Source organism: Barbus barbus (genome assembly GCF_936440315.1).
Source record: "Barbus barbus genome assembly, chromosome: 10".
NCBI classification, from domain to species: domain Eukaryota; kingdom Metazoa; phylum Chordata; class Actinopteri; order Cypriniformes; family Cyprinidae; genus Barbus; species Barbus barbus.
Window position 1 is genome coordinate 1,020,558 of NC_136738.1, and position 18,924 is coordinate 1,039,481.

At 38.1% G+C, this 18,924-nt stretch overlaps 1 protein-coding gene across 1 annotated transcript in view; it reads right to left on the minus strand.

Annotated features, from left to right (window-relative positions):
- LOC306876075 (thrombospondin type-1 domain-containing protein 7B-like) overlaps window positions 1-18,924 on the minus strand; it is a gene marked incomplete at both ends in the record, with an annotated part of 135,190 nt that overhangs the window by 99,974 nt on the left and 16,292 nt on the right. Inside the window, 3 exons of the mRNA XM_079426990.1 lie at window positions 1,250-1,419; window positions 1,851-2,099; window positions 4,421-5,264. Coding sequence (XP_079283116.1) covers window positions 1,250-1,419; window positions 1,851-2,099; window positions 4,421-5,264 — 1,263 coding nt within the window. The remainder of the gene's footprint in view (window positions 1-1,249; window positions 1,420-1,850; window positions 2,100-4,420; window positions 5,265-18,924) is intronic.

Consider the following 18,924-nt stretch of genomic DNA (forward strand, 5'->3'; position numbering starts at 1 on the left):
CAATAGCCAAAAATACATTGTATGGATCAAAATTGATTTTTCTTTTATGCCAAAAATCATTAGGATATTAAGTAAAGATCATGTTTCATGAAGATATTTTGTAAATGTCCTCCCGTAAATACATCAAAACGTAATTTTTGATTAGTAATATGCATTGCTAAGAACATAAGTCTGTCATTTCACAGGAAGAACAAGTTGTTTACAACAGGATCAATAATATGCATTCAGAAAATAGTTAGGGTGAATTTGTGTTTCATGCCAACTTAACATGAATTGTGGTTTCCAACATTTTAATTCTGAAATGTAATGCATATCAAAGTGTAACAAGATATTCAAATGCAAAAACTTAATCTATCAGAATTTTTTCCAGTGTTACATACCAGAATGAAGCCAGGCTTAATGAATTAAATCAATCAAATTAATGAATTTGTTAAAACAACCCTTAAATACCTATTTGGCAGTTGATTAATGTTATCCAATAGCCTGCATGGTCTAAGAGACATCAGTGGAAAAGTAAAGTTGTTTCAGAGGACAGGAAAGTTGATACAATTTGTTTTTGTTCTAGAATAAAGTGTACTGAATGAATAGTTCCCAATAAAACCAGGAACATGCAGCAAGAAAGTAAAACGATTTTGCACTGACTTTGAATTGCATTGATTCTCAATGTGACTTTTGTCAAACAAGTGTTCATAAGTTTAGGCAAACCTCTTGAAAGTCTCTTACTTTGGCCGTGCTCTGTTAACATTAGTGTGAGAGTCCTCTGGGTCAGGAGGAAAGCAAACATCACTGTTGATTTTCATTGATCTATATCCCCAAACAACATTGATTGAAAGGAGTCATCTTCATCTGTATGCCTTTCTCAGCTCAGCATGCCTCACTCGAATCCATCCAAACGCTGCTTTCACTGGCTAGTGTAGCTCCTCGAAATTAATTTCAGAGCAAGGTCACACCTTTTAACTACCTCTAATCTTACAAACCGGCATGGTTACACACAGCCAATGCAAATGCCTAACCAAAAGACTTTTTGAAAAGGCATTCTTAAACCAAAATGAATTAGCCTTTGAAAATTATCAAGAGCTGATAAAATGTAAAAACTGTAACTTGAATGCAATGTAAGTCGCTTTGGATAAAAGCGTCTGCTAAATGCATAAATGTAAATGAAAATAAACACATCTCAAGCCGAAAAGATGCACGGAATTCGCTTAGCCACACCACTGTAGCTTACTGTCGTTTAGACACTCATCCTTACCCTCTTTTCTGTGATGAGGGGTGGAGTTGTCTGGGACCTGGACGCAGTACAGCTGTCTGGTCTGAATCCCTCCACCACAGAGAACGCTTACATTGTTAAGCCGTCTGTCCTGCTGGCTGAGAAGAGGGGCCACTTGACAGTCCCCCCAATCTGTGCTCTTCCACACATACCTGGAGAACAAAAGCACACGTCCGCTGTGGTGAAACCACTTCTTTTGTTTTGGCCCTATAGTCTCATTATATCGTACTGGGCTCCTCTCAAAAGTTGCATTGGATAAATGGACACAGTGAGCTGCCGCTGAAAGATACTAATAGGCTTAGCTTCCTGTTTTCCGGTAGGAAACCATCTACTAATGAAAATGCATTGACTAAGCAAAGCGTTATGATGCATAAAGCAGCGGTTTTAATGAAATAACAGTCTGCTGCTATTGATCAAAAACCTAATCTCATTAATTAGCTTCTAATCTTCGCTATGCTCGGATGCAACAGGGGTTCAGTAAATAAATACTTGAACACAACACTTGAAAAATCATTTAGTACATTTTTTTACACTTTCAAGTACAGTAGGAAAGTAATTATTATTGGGATGCTAAAATACAAACCTAGGGCAGTTTGGAAGCAAGTCTCCGATGATGTTGCAGGCTTCCTTTTCTTCAAGAGCGGTGCATTCTTTGCCTAGTCCAATAGGAGTCTGCGTTATGCTTCGAGTCCTGACCCGAAAACCAGGCGACATATCTGATGCTCTACACGTCTTTGAACACGGACTCCAAATGGACCAATCAGAGGTCTCGCAGTCTCTGGGCATAATGCACGACTGGAATGTTCCAGGGCCGTTGTCAAGGGTACAAAGACTAAGAACAAGAAAACAAATACATTAGGAATGAGTGGTGCAAGAAAAACATATTCAAACATTTCAATGCTGCCAAAAAGAGCAGATGAAAGTCTATGTCATTTAGAGTTGAAAGCACACAGTGAGAATATGTTTTATGAGATAAATGCCATCAATAGTTCCTCTACTGCAACTATTTAATAGCTTGTAATGAATGCAATTTGTGATTCAGTTAAAACAAACTTACAAATCCCCCCATAGTCAACTTTCAGTGCATAATTTGCATATTTAATACTATGAGTAGAGTATCTCTGGCAAGAGAAGACTAAATTAATAATTAGTCAGAGATGTTCACATTTTATTAATATACTGCAATGCTTGAGTGATGGTACAGCAAACGAGTGCATATGATTTTTTTTTTGCATAGCTGACCCCAGACAGTGTAACGAGTGTAAAGTGAAGGATATTTAAATTAGTTATTCACCTTTGTGTCCTACGAAGCAACATCTGCAGTATGAAATATGAATAAATGCACAACAAATTGGATATCTAATTAGCGATTCATCCATATAAGTCACCCAATTCAATTACTTGTGTACATCCTAATCCGTTTGTGTAGCATTCATTTTCACTTCATTTTGAATGATAATTAGACTATAATTGGAAAAACTGCAGAAATTGAACTCAGGTGGGAAATATTCAAATCACTACATTTCATTAAGCATGCACGTAGGATTCACAAATGAATATGTTAATTAGAGCGAATGCTCCGTCTCACTGTAAAATAACACCGCAGCCTCTCTCTTGTTATGCTACACCTGTAGTAAACCTGTCAGACCCCATTCTGCTCTACATACCCCCACAACACCCTCCTCCACTTTGAACTGTGAATGAGGATGCTTGAGAATTCATATTAAACAAACATGGAATGAGAAAAAAACTGAAAGAACACCTGCCTTTTCCACAGACAAAAGACATTTCAGTCGCTGAACCAACTAAGATTCATATATAAAACATACATATGCTGACAGAATACAGTCAGATCTTGCTCTCAGTGGAAATAATCACAGATGACACAACAAAGAATGCAAAGTTTCACTACGTCAACTCTAATTTCATAAGCTTTTGTCTTCATAAGCCAATGACAGGTGGCAATGCCAAAAGTGTGAATAATGAAGATATTTGTATGTCAAAGCTCTTTTCACCTGACATGAGGATTAACAAGAGATGATCCCCATTTACAGTCTGTTTAACTGACTCATCAAGAACTGTTGCTTTACGCTCTTATAGTTACACGGCTCTTTACACTTCATACAAGACTGTAATCCACCCGTACTACAGATATAAAACATATTTACTGTATATAATTACAGAATTTTATATACAATTTTATTTCCAGAAAAATTGCATCTAAAATTATATATAAACTTCCTAAGCATAAAATTGCCATTTGAGCAATACTTCTGGTATGAATCATTTTAAACATTTTTACAACTGCAAATTATGAGACCCATAATAATAAATGATTGAACACTGTGAACACAAATGATTGAAATGAAACACACAGAAATCAATGCATCTTTTTTTTCTCCTGTCCCTGCCTTATATATATATTAGTAGACATAAACTATGTTGGATAGCAAGCGGCAGCAGACAGCACCATGACACAGATAAAATAAAGCAAAGACATGAAAGTCTGCATTTGAGACTTAAAACCTTTATCAGGAGCGCCTGCCTGCAAATCAATATTTTGCAAAGGAGGCATCTTTAAAGTCATGTTCAAAGCCTGCCTTAGTTCCAGCATTCATTACCCTCAGTTTGCGGGAAATCCATACTCTTTGTGAGAGGAGGATGAGCTACATCTCAGCGACTTCTAATTCTACCAAGAGCGAAATGAGAATAAAGCACAAACTACAGCGTAACAGTGATTGAGCGTCTTTCCAAACTCATACTGGGGATGCAGAGATTGCAGCAAAAGAGTAAATTCAATCCTTTCCATCACGCCATAGCGTGTTCTGCTCAAAGGCCCGGCTCTCCCGTGCTGCCAGAGGCATGTCTCTCTGCTCACCTTGTATAGTACGGCAGCAGGAAGGAGATTAATGGAGGACTAACCGATTTAGCTAGGCCCACTTCACAGAGCTGCTTCAAAAATCCAGCGGCACAGCAATTCCTTTCACACAAGCAGCAGCAGTGCCTTGCTTTCAAGAGCATAATCTGGGATTTGGACCTTAAAAGGGTTTATGTTCTCAGAGGGTTTGTCTCTCAGGCATGCATTGCTTGTACACAGATTATTGTAAATTGAATACACACCAGATGCCTCTGCGTACGTTCATGGTTTCTTACCTCAGCATGGCGTTCTTGCCGTCGCTGCGCATGCAACGAACTTGGCGCGTCTGGTAGCCGATCTCCACGTCCAAGCCCTTGAGGCTGTGGTGGTGGTGGTGGAGGTGGTGGTGGTGCTGGTGTGTGCTCTGGATGTGTCGTTTGACGGTGTTCCTCTCCGTATCTCCTGTGGTGAAGTCCAGCATGGTCCTTCCGCTCATCCAGAGCCCTTTGTGTTGCGGCTGCCTGCACTCGCTCCAGGGACCGACTTTAAGGCTGTAGTGATGTTCGCTTTCCCCAACCGGACAGGGCAAAAGATTTGCACAAGTCCTTGTTTGGGTGAGGTTGGGGCAGTTAGCGCCTCCGTACATCGGCGCCGCTAGAACGTGTCGGGTCCGATGCTGGAGACCTGTGCCGCATGTTCGACTGCAGCCGGACCAGGAGGAGAAATCAGATACGATGCAGTCGTGAGGGCAGGGGATCAAGCAGGCCTGTTCGAGCGCCGGCCGTGGGGAAAAGAACTCGCATATCCTCGCCGTAACCACCGTGCGGTTTGCAGTGCGCACGCAGTGGACCTTCCGCCTCTGGATGCCGTGCTGGGCCGTGACGCACTCCGTCATCCTCGGTTTGAGCTCGTTGGACTGGAATGAGGCTAGAACGCACGGTCCCCATTCTGAAACCTCCCATTGGAAGAGGTCCTGGTGCCACTCACACACTTTAAAGCAAGGCCTCTGGCTCTCGGGTTTATCAGAGTGTGGGCAGTTGGAGTGGTGCGTGGTCCAGCCTTCTGAGTGAATGCACCACACCGTCCTGGACTGAACCCCGCCAGTTCCACATTCTTCTCCCATACACCTGCCCCACTGACCTGGAAAAGGAAAGATGAAAGAATGTAAATTTGCTCTTTAACTTTAAGGATAATTGATTCATTGACATAAATAGTTATATTGAGCTTCACTCAGTGAGCGCACATAAATCAGCAGGATATTTGTGGTAGAATGCATCATCTGGAAAGTGTTCTATTTTAAAGGATTAGTTCACCCAAAAATAAACATCTGTCATCATTTACTCACCATTATGTCTTATTTCCAGGGGTGTGAAGTAACGAATTACAAATACTCACATAACAGTAATTAAGTAGTTTTATCAGTAACTGTACTTTTTTGAGTAGTTTAAAAATTGTGTACTTTTACTTGAGTACATTTTAAGTGATGTATCTGTACTTTTACTCCACTATTTTCCTCTGTTTGTGGCTTATTTTAATTGAATTTTTATCCATTAATGTGATTGGATAGATAGATAGTAATCGGTCTCGTGACTTTCGTCAAATCAAATTGTGCATAGAAAACTTTAACCACCAACTGCTGTTTATCATGGTCGCATCTTCCTCTAATATGTTAAGGTAAATTTTGGATTTCTGCTTACTAAATGATTTGTATACAGGTCCTTTTCAAAAAATTAGCATATTGTGATAAAGTTCATTATTTTCTGTAATGTACTGATAAACATTAGACTTTCATATATTTTAGATTCATTACAACACAACTGAAGTAGTTCAAGCCTTTTATTGTTTTAATATTGATGATTTTGGCATACAGCTCATGAAAACCTCAAAAAAATAGCATATTTCATCCGACCAATAAAAGAAAATATGTTTTTAATACAAAAAAAAAGTCAACCTTCAAATAATTATGTTCAGTTATGCACTCAATACTTGGTCGGGGATCCTTTTGCAGAAATGACTGCTTCAATGCGGCGTGGCATGGAGGCAATCAGCCTGTGGCACTGCTGAGGTGTTATGGAGGCCCAGGATGCTTCGATAGCGGCCTTAAGCTCATCCAGAGTGTTGGGTCTTGCGTCTCTCAACTTTCTCTTCACAATATCCCACAGATTCTCTATGGGGTTCAGGTCAGGAGAGTTGGCAGGCCAATTGAGCACAGTAATACCATGGTCAGTAAACCATTTACCAGTGGTTTTGGCACTGTGAGCAGGTGCCAGGTCGTGCTGAAAAATGAAATCTTCATCTCCATAAAGCTTTTCAGCAGATGGAAGCATGAAGTGCTCCAAAATCTCCTGATAGCTAGCTGCATTGACCCTGCCTTTGATAAAACACAGTGGACCAACACCAGCATCACTGACTGTGGGTACTTGACACTGGACTTCAGGCATTTTGGCATTTCTCTCTCCCCAGTCTTCCTCCAGACTCTGGCACCTTGATTTCCGAATGACATGCAAAATTTGCTTTCATCTGAAAAAAGTACTTTGGACCACTGAGCAACAGTCCAGTGCTGCTTCTCTGTTCAAAAGTGGCTTGACCTGGGGAATGCGGCACCTGTAGCCCATTTCCTGCACACGCCTGTACACGGTGGCTCTGGATGTTTCTACTCCAGACTCAGTCCACTGCTTCCGCAGGTCCCCCAAGGTCTGGAATCGGTCCTTCTCCACAATCTTCCTCAGGGTCCGGTCACCTCTTCTCGTTGTGCTGCGTTTTCTGCCACACTTTTTCCTTCCCACAGACTTCCCACTGAGGTGCCTTGATACAGCACTCTGGGAACAGCCTATTCGTTCAGAAATTTCTTTCTGTGTCTTACCCTCTTGCTTGAGGGTGTCAATGATGGCCTTCTGGACAGCAGTCAGGTCGGCAGTCTTACCCATGATTGCGGTTTTGAGTAATGAACCAGGCTGGGAGTTTTTAAAAGCCTCAGGAATCTTTTGCAGGTGTTTAGAGTTAATTAGTTGATTCAGATGATTAGGTTAATAGCTCATTTAGAGAACCTTTTCATGATATGCTAATTTTTTGAGATAGGAATTTTGGGTTTTCATGAGCTGTATGCCAAAATCATCAATATTAAAACAATAAAAGGCTTGAACTACTTCAGTTGTGTTGTAATGAATCTAAAATATATGAAAGTCTAATGTTTATCAGTACATTACAGAAAATAATGAACTTTATCACAATATGCTAATTTTTTGAAAAGGACCTGTATATGCTTGCCTATCTACACAGCCTGTAATTTGGTGTGAGGTTGCATACAGTGTTAACTCCTGCAAGTGCCACGTTCGGTAAATTCCCACTCACTTATGAGACGCGTGATCTGCGCTGCCTCGTCTCTCTCTTTTTGCTTACAAATCGTTTTATCAACATAACAATTCGAGTAAATGTACCAAAGGTATGGCATGATGTCATCCTTCTATAACAATGTGCATTCATGTTAACATTGTAACATAAATGATCAAGTTTAGTTATTCTTATTTCTTTATTGCAAAACGCTAAAACTGGCAGCGTTTTGGAGAGAAATATGGGCTCTCATGTGAACCCATATCATGCTGTGTGATGCTGAACTATGGGTTTCTAATGGTGTTTGTATTTGCACTGTTCTAAACATTAATATTTTATGTGCAACAACAGCATGCTCTCAGTGGCTTTACACATGACTTTAAATCTATTTTTTAAACTTTATGATTTAAGTGGGGATGATTGTACTGAAAATAACGTTCATCTTTTCTTCAACTGAATACTGTCTCTGTGCTATTTTAATGTGATTTAAAGAGTTGGCAGTCAAAATTAAAACTGCTGGATGATTCTTCATTCTTTATGACAAACAAGATCATGTGAATTACAGAATGTACAACGTTTTTTAAATGTATAAATTGCAGTGTACAGTGTTTATTATGAGGGGGTAGAATCCACAGCTCAGTACTCAGTACTCAATACTCATGAGTACTTTTAAATAAGCTACTCTTTTACTCTTACTCAAGTAGTTTTTTGGACAAGTACTTTTACTCTACTCACACTACATTTTTTGGAAGGTAATGGTACTTTTACTTGAGTATATTTTTCAGTAATCTTTCCACCACTGTGAATTTATTTAAATAAACAGTAACATTTTCACACAATAACACTATAAACTTTGGTTTATCACATAATACTTTTATATAGCTTTAGACCTCCAATTTCAGTGTCATTTTTAAGCCTAAAAGACCCCTGGTCTGAGATCAAACCAGATCATATGCTAAACATATGAATATTCTGAAATATTACAATTTAAAATAACCGTGAATATATATTTTACATGTTATTTATTCTTATGATGACAAAGCTGCATCTTTAGTGGCCATTACTCAGAAATAACTTCAGAAATAATTCTAATATGCTGATTTGGTTCTCAAGAAACATATATATATATATATATATATATATATATATATATATATATATATATATTAGCACAGTTAAAAACAGTGTTCTACTTAATATTTTTGGGAAATCATGATTTTATTATTTTTAATTCTTTGAATAGAAAGTTCAAAAGAACATCTGTTTGAAATATAATTTTCTTGTAAAACATAAAAGCTTTCCAATGTAATAGTCTTTACTGTTACATTTACTGCTACATATACTATGGAAACACTGCAATATTGTAGGCCTATATAGTTTTGGAAAATCTACATGGCAAATTCTGGTTTATTTATTACATAAATGTATCATATGGCTTCAGTCTTGTGTTTTTGTGTCATTTTTTGGAGCCAACCAGACCACGTATAATAAAGATTATATTATTTTTGCTTTTTGTTTCTTTCTAAATTGACGGCCACATTAAAAGCTCATCTATGCAAACTGAAAATAAAAGGTACACAACAAGATAAAAAAATAAAATAAAATCCATGCTAGCCTGAAAGCAGCATACTCAGCTACAACATCCTAAACTGCTGAATAGCATTGTAGCTCATTGGAGCACATCGTTCAGTTTTTTCATGAGACTGCAACACTGCCACAGGTTTAACACATCACCATGTTTATGTATTTAACTGAAGGAATTACACATCTCACACACACTTTCCTGTGCCAAAGTGTGCAAAATAGCTAATAACATGTAAACACCATCATTTCACGTTCATTCCCCTAAAGAAGCCAAGCTAATATTAACATTTAAAGGCATTTCAATGCCTCCCACAGACTCCTTCCCCTGAGTCTACAGACTGACTACACATGCACAAATGGATCAAGATTGATTTTTCCTCTGTTATTGTACCTGCATATAAAGCTTCAGGCTAAAACCCACACGATTCAGTCAGTGAATGCAGCTGTTGTGTTCTTTTAAATTCACACTTGATGCTGAAGTGTGTCATTTCTGCATTAGTAGCCTCAAAGAACATAACTGCAAAAATAATGACTATTTACAAATGATAGTTTCGCCCCAAACATACGCTACTGGTTAAGTCAGTGTTGCTCTGTTAAACTAGTCAGGATGTTAAAAACAAAAGCTTATTTTTCAGACTGCAAGTGAATCGGCCTACAAATGGATGATATTAACATCAACATGCATCTACAAAAGCGTTTTTTAACATTAAAAATTAGAGGCTAAACATCACCTTTAAATTCAGAAGGCAAATATTATATTGCACAGACCACAGATGAATAACCCTCTCAGTGCAGAAACTCTCAACCTCAGAATCATATTCATAGACATTAGAGTGTGAACTACAGCTTGTGGGGCTGTACAGAAACGAGCAGGCACAGACTCAACACGGTTGTTTGTAACGCTGAGCACCCATTTCAGAGTAAAGGATCAAGAGTGGAGCAAATATCTACAATACAGACACTACAAACCCACTCCATGTGGTGAGAGGTGAATATGTCCTATATGGACAGCCAAACATAGCCCTAGCATTGAAGATACCTGCATAGGGACGTTAGAGAGGTGCTTAATGTAAACATTTACCTATTCAGAGCTGTGGTCAATGTTAAACTGATGCACAAAATAATTATTGCTTAATCACTTGGGCAGACTGTCTAGTGTTGTTTTCCATGCCAGACTGGTTAGCCATATCACACAAGCGAGTGCTGTTGTTCCACATGTCAACACAGTTGTAATTCAGCTGCAGGTAATCAGAGCTGTGTAGATATTCAGACTATTGTTTTAACAACACAGTTCATAACCGTAGTTAATAACGAGTAACTTGCGTGTTAGAAAATATTTTCTACACCCACAAAAATAGGTCCATATAACACACAGTATGGCCTTGTTAAATGAATCACTGTTTTTGAATGAATCTTTTGAGCAAATTATATACTGACTTGCTCAAAGACTAAACTATCAAGCGTTTTTGAATGAATTAGTTGAGTGAATGGTTCAATGACTCACTCAAAGACTAAATGGACTTCTGAATGAATCAGTTGAGTAAATTATTCACTGGCTCGTTGAAAGACTGAATTAACATTTTTGAACGACTCTGTTGAGTGAATGTTCAATAACTCACTTAAAGACAGTCATTTGCTTAATTCCTGAATTAAAAAAAAATGTTTTAAACTACATGATTGATTGCTTGATTTAAAGATTTAATTATAAAGACAGGAGTAAACATACTTACTCCTACAGATTTAAAATTTACTTTCTTTTAACTCAGCTTTGAGGCCCGCTGATCTTCTGTTGGTCATATGTCTTATGTGATACAAATTTGCAGAGTTAACCAAACTTGAACATTGGAATGCAGTGAAATTCCCATGAGCTTGTGTTTCCTGTCTCTCGCATTCGTATGCGTATAAATGGAAGTCAATGACATGAAAAGAGTAGAAAAATCCTCATCACTAATGCACAGACTGGCAGTTGCCTGGAATAAGCACAAGCAGTGTGATCGCACGTTTAAAAGTCACAGTGTATATGTATATTCATATGCATTTGTTAGTTCATAGCCAGAATAAGGAGCAACATGGATTGGATATTGTATAGATAAAAAGTCTGGCTTGCAAAACGAATGCACCTTCATCCCACTGGTGCTTTGGGTTAAAGCGTTCAGTTTGCAGAACTGACATGAAATATCCTCAACATGTGTACACACCTACACAGCTGCTGATTGTTGATGATCCAGCCAGCTCATAAAATCAGTGAATCACTGATCTCTAACAAGCCACTCGCTCCTCTCAATCCACTGCACCTGGTCAGCACGAGGTGTTTCCTGCACAGACTCATCCCTGTTCCAGCACCAGCTGTGCGGGTGATTTATAGCAGCGTGATTCAGAGTGATTACACTGACACAGCAGCAGCAAACACAACAAACCGTTCCTTTCCAGAGATCTACACCTCCAGGGCTGAATAATCACACAGTCCATCACTGGCCAGACCCTTCTCATCACACTGCCCCTCTTTTGGGCTCACCTACAGCTTGTGGCATCGCGCCATTCATTACAGCCTTTGTAACTACATCAAGAGAGCACCCCATTCCTTTCACTCACAGCCTGATCTTTATATATATATATATGTGTGTAAAATAATATTCCACTTACATGCTAAAAGAATAATTTACCCAAAAAACATCATTTACTAATATTCATCTTTCAAATACGTATAATTTTTGTCAGGGAAATTTTAGGTAACACTATTTTGATGGTCCCTTTTGAGCATTTTGTTGACAATAAATAACTTTGCATCTACATGTCAACTAACTCTCATTAGAGTATTAGTAGGCTGTCTTCTTAATATCTGTTAACTCTTTATTGTGATGGTCTCCCAAAAGACATTCTACTGACTATAAGTAACTTTGCAAGTACATGTCAACTTATTCTAAACCTAACAATCTACTAATATTCTACTAGCATTCTAATGAGAGTTAGTAGATATGTATGTGCAATGTTACTTACAGTCAACAGAATGTGTTAAAGTCGGGTGACCATACAAGCCATTTTTCTCAGATGCGTCCTTGCCAGGATTTCTATATTGCCTAAAATATCTAGATTTTGGCTTTGTTTGCATGTGGAGACCGATCGACATCAAAGTACCATACAGACGGTTCCTTCGAGGTACTTTAAAGTCAAACACTGATCGGTCTGAGCCACGCTGCTTTAAGTCAGACACACTTATTATTTTGTGTATTTGCATCGCTTTGACCGTAGATCCCGCCTTCTCACACACCATGATTGGTCCATTATGTACAATGCTTGCATGTTATTGATCAAACTACTTTTCGATCATTACCTTCAGCAAGTATGAAAACAAGAAAACAAAGCCAAAACAAATCCTGGCAAGGACGAGTCCGGGAAAAATGGCACGTATGGCCCCCCCTAGTTAAAGGGACCATCAAAATAAAGTGAAACCAAATTTTATAACGATTTGTAACCATTGAAATCATAAAATACATAAAAAAATTGTGTTCCAGGGACAAAATAAAACATGAGGGTGAATAAGTAATTACAGAACTTTTGATTATTGCTTAAGATAAATTAATGGCTTTTTAACACTGTTCCAAATGTTTTGGTTGTTGTATTGTCAGTTGATCATCTTACATGTTTGTTGCATTTACATTTATGCATTTGGCATCTGACACTTTTATCTTGTGTATTCAAGATACAAACATCATCGTGACTCCTCTGGGAATTGAACCTATGACCCTGGTGTTGCTAGCACCGTGCTCTTCCAGTTAAGCTACAGGAACATTCAATTTAATAAGAAAGTTATTTAAACTTGTTCACTATGCCTTGATTTTTATTACCAGCTGTTTAGAAGAATCCCCCCACTATTCTTGTATGGCTAAAATAAACAGAAAAGTCTGAAAAATTTCCATCAATATGCAAATGATTCTGAGGCTTGAAATTAACTGTTATGCGAGGTACTAAATTATTCATGACTATATCTCCATGCTGAATCCTGTCGCATTTAATTTATTCAGTCTAGCGAGTGCTTAATTATTGAATTCGTATATGCGACACCTCATGTGGTTATAAACTTGTAGTCCATCCATCTTTTACTGCTCTTAATTTCATCCAGGTGTCTGTTTGGACTGGTGAGAAGTATTGATGACTAATGTTTAATTGCTTAATAACTGAGTGGAGTTCAGTCAGCTGCACTCAGGGATGCTCTCATCTGCAGAACACAAGCATCTCAGACTCATCCAGCCAGATGGAGCTACAGTTAACACTCCAGATGTTGGAGGTGAGGTGCAAGCAAGAATTGTTAACAGTAACATCTCTTAAATTAATGTGTTTCTTTTCAGTATTCCGAGTCAAATCCTGCATCCACTCTCAGAAAACTGAAAGATTTGATGCAAATATGAAAGCAAACACATGAGCATTTATGTTTGTCTGTTTTGTTTCAGTCTGCCATGCTGCTAAAAAGACTGGACAGTTGCATGGATGATAAATATTAATCACAGTATTGACGGAGTTGTTTCTTTTGAAATGGAGAGCGATACCAGCTGTTGCATCAGACCCTGTTTGACATGCAGTCAAACGATGAAGCTTCCTACTTATTTCACTGCAGAGCCACTGGAGAGTTACTGTTTCATTTCTCCAATCAGCTGAAATTTGGAGACAGCATTACCCCCAAATACTACAATCATTATTTATTATCTTTTGTTTTTTGTGCATCTGTGCATGTGCATACACATGCATATGTGCATATTTTTGTGCACATTCACTAATCATGCATTACAACAAACAGCGGTGCACTCAAACGCCACCACATCCAGAACACAAATGCTTGCTAAATTTTGCTTTTGCACAGAAAACAGAGCGATACAGGCTCACCGCTGCAATGACTGACAGGCTCAGTCAAACTCATATTACCCCTCAGGTGTAATTGCATGTCTTCTGTGGTGTAAACGACTCTTGACACAAGAGAGCTGTGAGCTGAGGGCTAATTGAGTGAGGATACACTCTCAACCTCGCCAAAGCTATCAGAAACACCAGTACCAAAAGTCACTGAAGGACGAAGAGGCAGCGCAAAAGAAAAATGTGAGGAAAAGTGATGAGAAGGCAACAAAAGAGAAAGTAGCATGGAAGACCAAGGACACAAATCCTACAGGGAAAATTTGAATGACCCAAACTGTACCCTCAAGATAACAACATGCTTTTGTTCAGTTTCACTGCCACTGAGCCTCTTCAGTTGTAGAGACAACGCATCCAGAGAGGGTGAGCATCTATCAGCTTCTAAATGTGAAAATCTGCAAGTGCATTTTGAATGAGAGAAAGGACTTCATCAGACCGAAATGTAAGTGGGCAGATTTCCATGACAGCAGTGAGATTAAGATGAAGCTCGTCTGTCACGCTGATGTGTTTTCGTCTAAATACTCACAATCTAAATCTCTGTCAGACAGCGAGAAGTAACTGTGGCAACTGTGAATTCAAGAGATCCTACAATGACTTAAATTGAGTGTACTGTATTAAAGATGAAATGACACTGAAAGGACCAGAATTTTACTGCATTTCAAAACAGGCTTTCTGGGCTTTAAAGTCCCAACACTAAAGGAAACACTAAAAGATGCACTGTCTGCACCGTGCAGTGTGGTGGTGAATGGGGGCGATAATCTAGATAAAAACAATCATGGTTAATCATGATTTGATTATTACATTAACGGCGCTGGCAAATAGCGTTCACTTCTGTGAACATGTAATAATCTGTATAAAGTTAATTAACATGAAAAGAAGGCCTGTGTATGTTTAAATGATAATGGGATTTGAAAAATGAGCAAAATACACTTTTAAAAGTTACACTAAACTCACAAATTTAATAAGAATGTTAACATACTATCGGTCAGGTTTTGAGGTATTTTTGAAAGTCTCAACAAGGATGTATTTTTTGATTGGAAATACAATGAAAATAGTCATATTGTAAAATACACTAGCTATGTTTCCATCCACCTATTTTTATGTGCATTTTGGAATATGGCATAAAATAATCGCTGAATGGAAACGGCAAGATGCGCATAAATTCTAAAAATGCGCTTAAAAAACTTCTGCACACATTTGAGTGGGATAAACTTTTTATCAGATAAGAAAAAATGCACGTAAACAAGATGGAAACACATTTACCGAATAAATTCCTCCATGCGCATCGAAAAAGTAATGTGACTTTGTGCTATGATAGGGGATAACTTGACTAGCAGCAGACCGATCTTGTTCACAGCATCTATATGTTGTTATGGTCGTTATGAAATGCTTGAGCAAAGTCTGTTGTCAAAGTATTTCTCGTCTTACACGACTGTGTTCCCAAACAGTTAGCATCCACCTCCGAAATCAATGACTGCATTTATTGTGTTTCTTCTGCTCGCTCTGAGGCACAAGGTATTTATCATATATGAAAATTATTATATTCAGTGGCTACTCCTAGTTTTCTTAGTGATATTTAGTGCCAGTTTACCAGGAAGTGACGATTTTGTCTCTTTGACTCGGATGGAAACGTAAGTGTTTTATGCGATATTCCAGTTTTGCGCATAACTCTAATTTGAATCTTTGGATGGAAACATAGTTACTGACAAATATGATGATTGAACCATCAATAGTGATTCCTACAACAACAGCATGTGATAATCACTCCTTTGACTTCCTGTTTCCCGTTGCCTCTTTCTCGTGGGGAAAAACAGAAGCGTCAGTCTCTGCTGGAGCCAGGTGTTATCTCCAGAGCCATTAGAAAAGGGACAGACGCTGCACTGGTGCTCTTCAGTGGTTGGGGGAAGAAGATAAATGGAGTTCTTCACAGCTTCCATGCATCAGATGGGACGTGCACCTTCATCTTGCTCTAAATAAGATTTGTGGCACCACAACAGCAAAACTGCACCAGGAGACAGATACAGTCCAGAGGGGGAAAAAGTGTACATCTTAGGGAAAGGAAGAGGGAATGTTATGTCCTGGAGAGAACCAAAACTAAATACATACTCAGAGTGAGGAAAATGCTCTTAAATCACCTTCTGAGGTGGTCAGATTGCTCAGATCTCACAAGTGTCTGGAGGGCATTTACACTTGGTCTGTTCATGATCAGATCAGACAATCCAATCAGTACAAATGCATGAAGTCATCCCTTTCTCTGCTATTTAAGAGATACATTTCAGTGGTTCTATCTGTAATGTGGAGAAATTTCACATTTAACGCAACCCGCCACGGCCCAGATCTGTACCTCGCATGCAGTGACAAACATGATACAGGACAACGACTAACTGCATGATGTAGCTTATTAGGGGCCATTCACACAGAATGTGTTTTTGCATTGAAAGACAGGAGATGCACGCAGTGCAATGGGGAAAAAGGTAAGGCATTGAGATCAATTTGAACTTGATAGTTGAATTTGACAACTGTTATGCACGAGACACTGCAAAACATCCAAGTGCAACAGTCAAACATGTTAGTCTAGCACTTTTGCATAGAAAAACACTGAAGTAGTGCAGTGGATTGGAAAACTGTTCTGTATGAATGGCCCCTTAGAATGCAGTTATATGCCCCTAATATTCAAGATATAGGGTTAGATATCTACGAATATCTACACAATTGCAAATGTAATTGTATACATTAAATAAGAGGTTAATATTGTGCTAAATTATAGACACAATATTGACAATATTGTCTGTTTTGTTTTAAAACTAAAATAGTTCCAAACAAAGCCACAGCAGAACTGTTGTGCATTTCCGAGCAAAATACTGTGGTGTTTTGTTAATGAATCAATCCACAGTTTTTAATAAATCAAGTGAGTCAATGAATCAGTGACCCATTCATAAAAAAAAAAAAAAAAAAACATGAATGAATGACTGAACGACTCACTCATTAAGATGCCAACTCCTGGCGGTTTTCATTTCATATTGAGAGTATCATTTCATTTCTTTTAATTATCATAATGCAATATTTATTAAAAAATATTATCCATTTAGTATCTTTATTTATGCAATTCAAATTGCAGCGTAACTGCATTCATGCCACCTCTGAGCTGCATTAAACAGTCTGTGTAAATATACCTAAATGACACTTCAGATTCAGCTTCTGAAAAACTATGTTATTGCCATGTTGAATCAAAACATTTATTTATAAAGCTACTTAGTGTAATGTCTATTCAATGCTTTTCTCACTGACAAACAAATCGGACAAATGTATTTACTCTTTTATGAATTGAAAGTGCCACAAGGCCGTTCCAGATCTCTCTGGCCCAATTTAACCCCTGGATACACCACTGAGAGTCATTCTGAAGTGTCAGATAAGGTAGAAACGCTCTGTAAGCTATTTACAGTGTATACTATATCATAGCTCAGGGGAATGGTGGTATTTATGGAGCGGTGCATTTGCTTATATGATATTTGAATTTGAAAGATGTGCATGTGTTGAGCTGAAGTCTGCTGTGAGGAGAAAGAGCCTCGACTCTATGAAGTCAGCTCCTGATACAAGACAAAAGCTGAGACAAGACACTCAGGAAGATACTCTGTAATTTGAGACAGATGGCGCCTTGGCAGCACCAGCTAGGCGCTGAGAGAAATATGCCGCATTTTGAATAGTGTGAATACGGCAAGCCTATAAGAAACACACAGACAAACATGTTTATTTACAGCAAACTCTTGTCAGCGTAGAATCATCAGACGACTTGTGACAAGATCCAGAGCCTGAGATCTTTCATCACTCATTTCTCATCTACTTGGATTTGAAGCTTGAGACAAAAACTAATTACGTAGTGGGAGACGGGGTCAACGCTTGATGTAAAACATTTATGACACCACATTCAGAGCTTCTTTGTACTCTCAGAACACAAACAAGCAAAATAAACAAACACCAAACTAAATAAAAGAAGCAAAAATAGTCCCTAGAAATTATAGGTTATTACTCGAGTGGAAAAAAATGTCACTGTTGAGCTCGCGGTTCCTGATCTCTGGCATTTGAAAAATAGCATGCAGTACTTGGACAGATGCGAAGACATCAAAACGTGAATGTTTTCTGTGGCTGCTGAAATGGCTGGTACGTGATGCCTTTACAATTTATAACGTGATCTTTAACAACGAGAAGACTGACAGTGTAATTTACACTTGTCAGTAGTAATGGAGCCACGTATGATGGCACTTTAAGGTCATTAGAGTGATAAAAAATGTGCTGCTAAATTTTCTCATGCCATCTTGGGGAATCGAATGCAAAAGGGAGGAATAAATTATTCACAGGTGTTCATGTGATTCTAATTGTTTACAATGCATCGTTTCTTATACTAGATCTTTTTTTACTTCCTAAAGCTCAACTGGTATAATATGAAAAAGCAAAAATTAAAATTTTCTAATTATTTACTCACTCCCACGTCGTTCCAACCCTGTATGAGATTCATTCTTATGTTGAACAAAAAATAAGATATTTTGAATAATGCTGGTAATCAGATGGTCCCCATTAACTTCCATAGTATTTCTTTCTTATATGGAAGTCAAAGGGGACCAACAACTGTTTGGTTCTTCAAAATTCTTTAAAATAACTTATTTTGTGTTAAACATATGAAAGAAACTTATACAGGTTTGGAACGACATGAGGGTGAGTAAATGATGACAAAATTTTTGAGTACATTTTGAGTGAACTATTCCTTTAAGGTGGCAAATTCACATGTTTTGTATAGGGACTCAGAGACCCCAGTAATATTGCAGCTAAAAATCCTTAACAGTGAAGTTTCAGGTGGATACTTCATGACTTTTCCTAATCTAATTAAAGACTGAGTATGAATAATGTTAAATGCAATGAATCTTCACAAACTAAGATTCTCTAATTGTTAACACTGTGAAACCAGAGTGACTTTTTTAAAATCAAAAGTTAA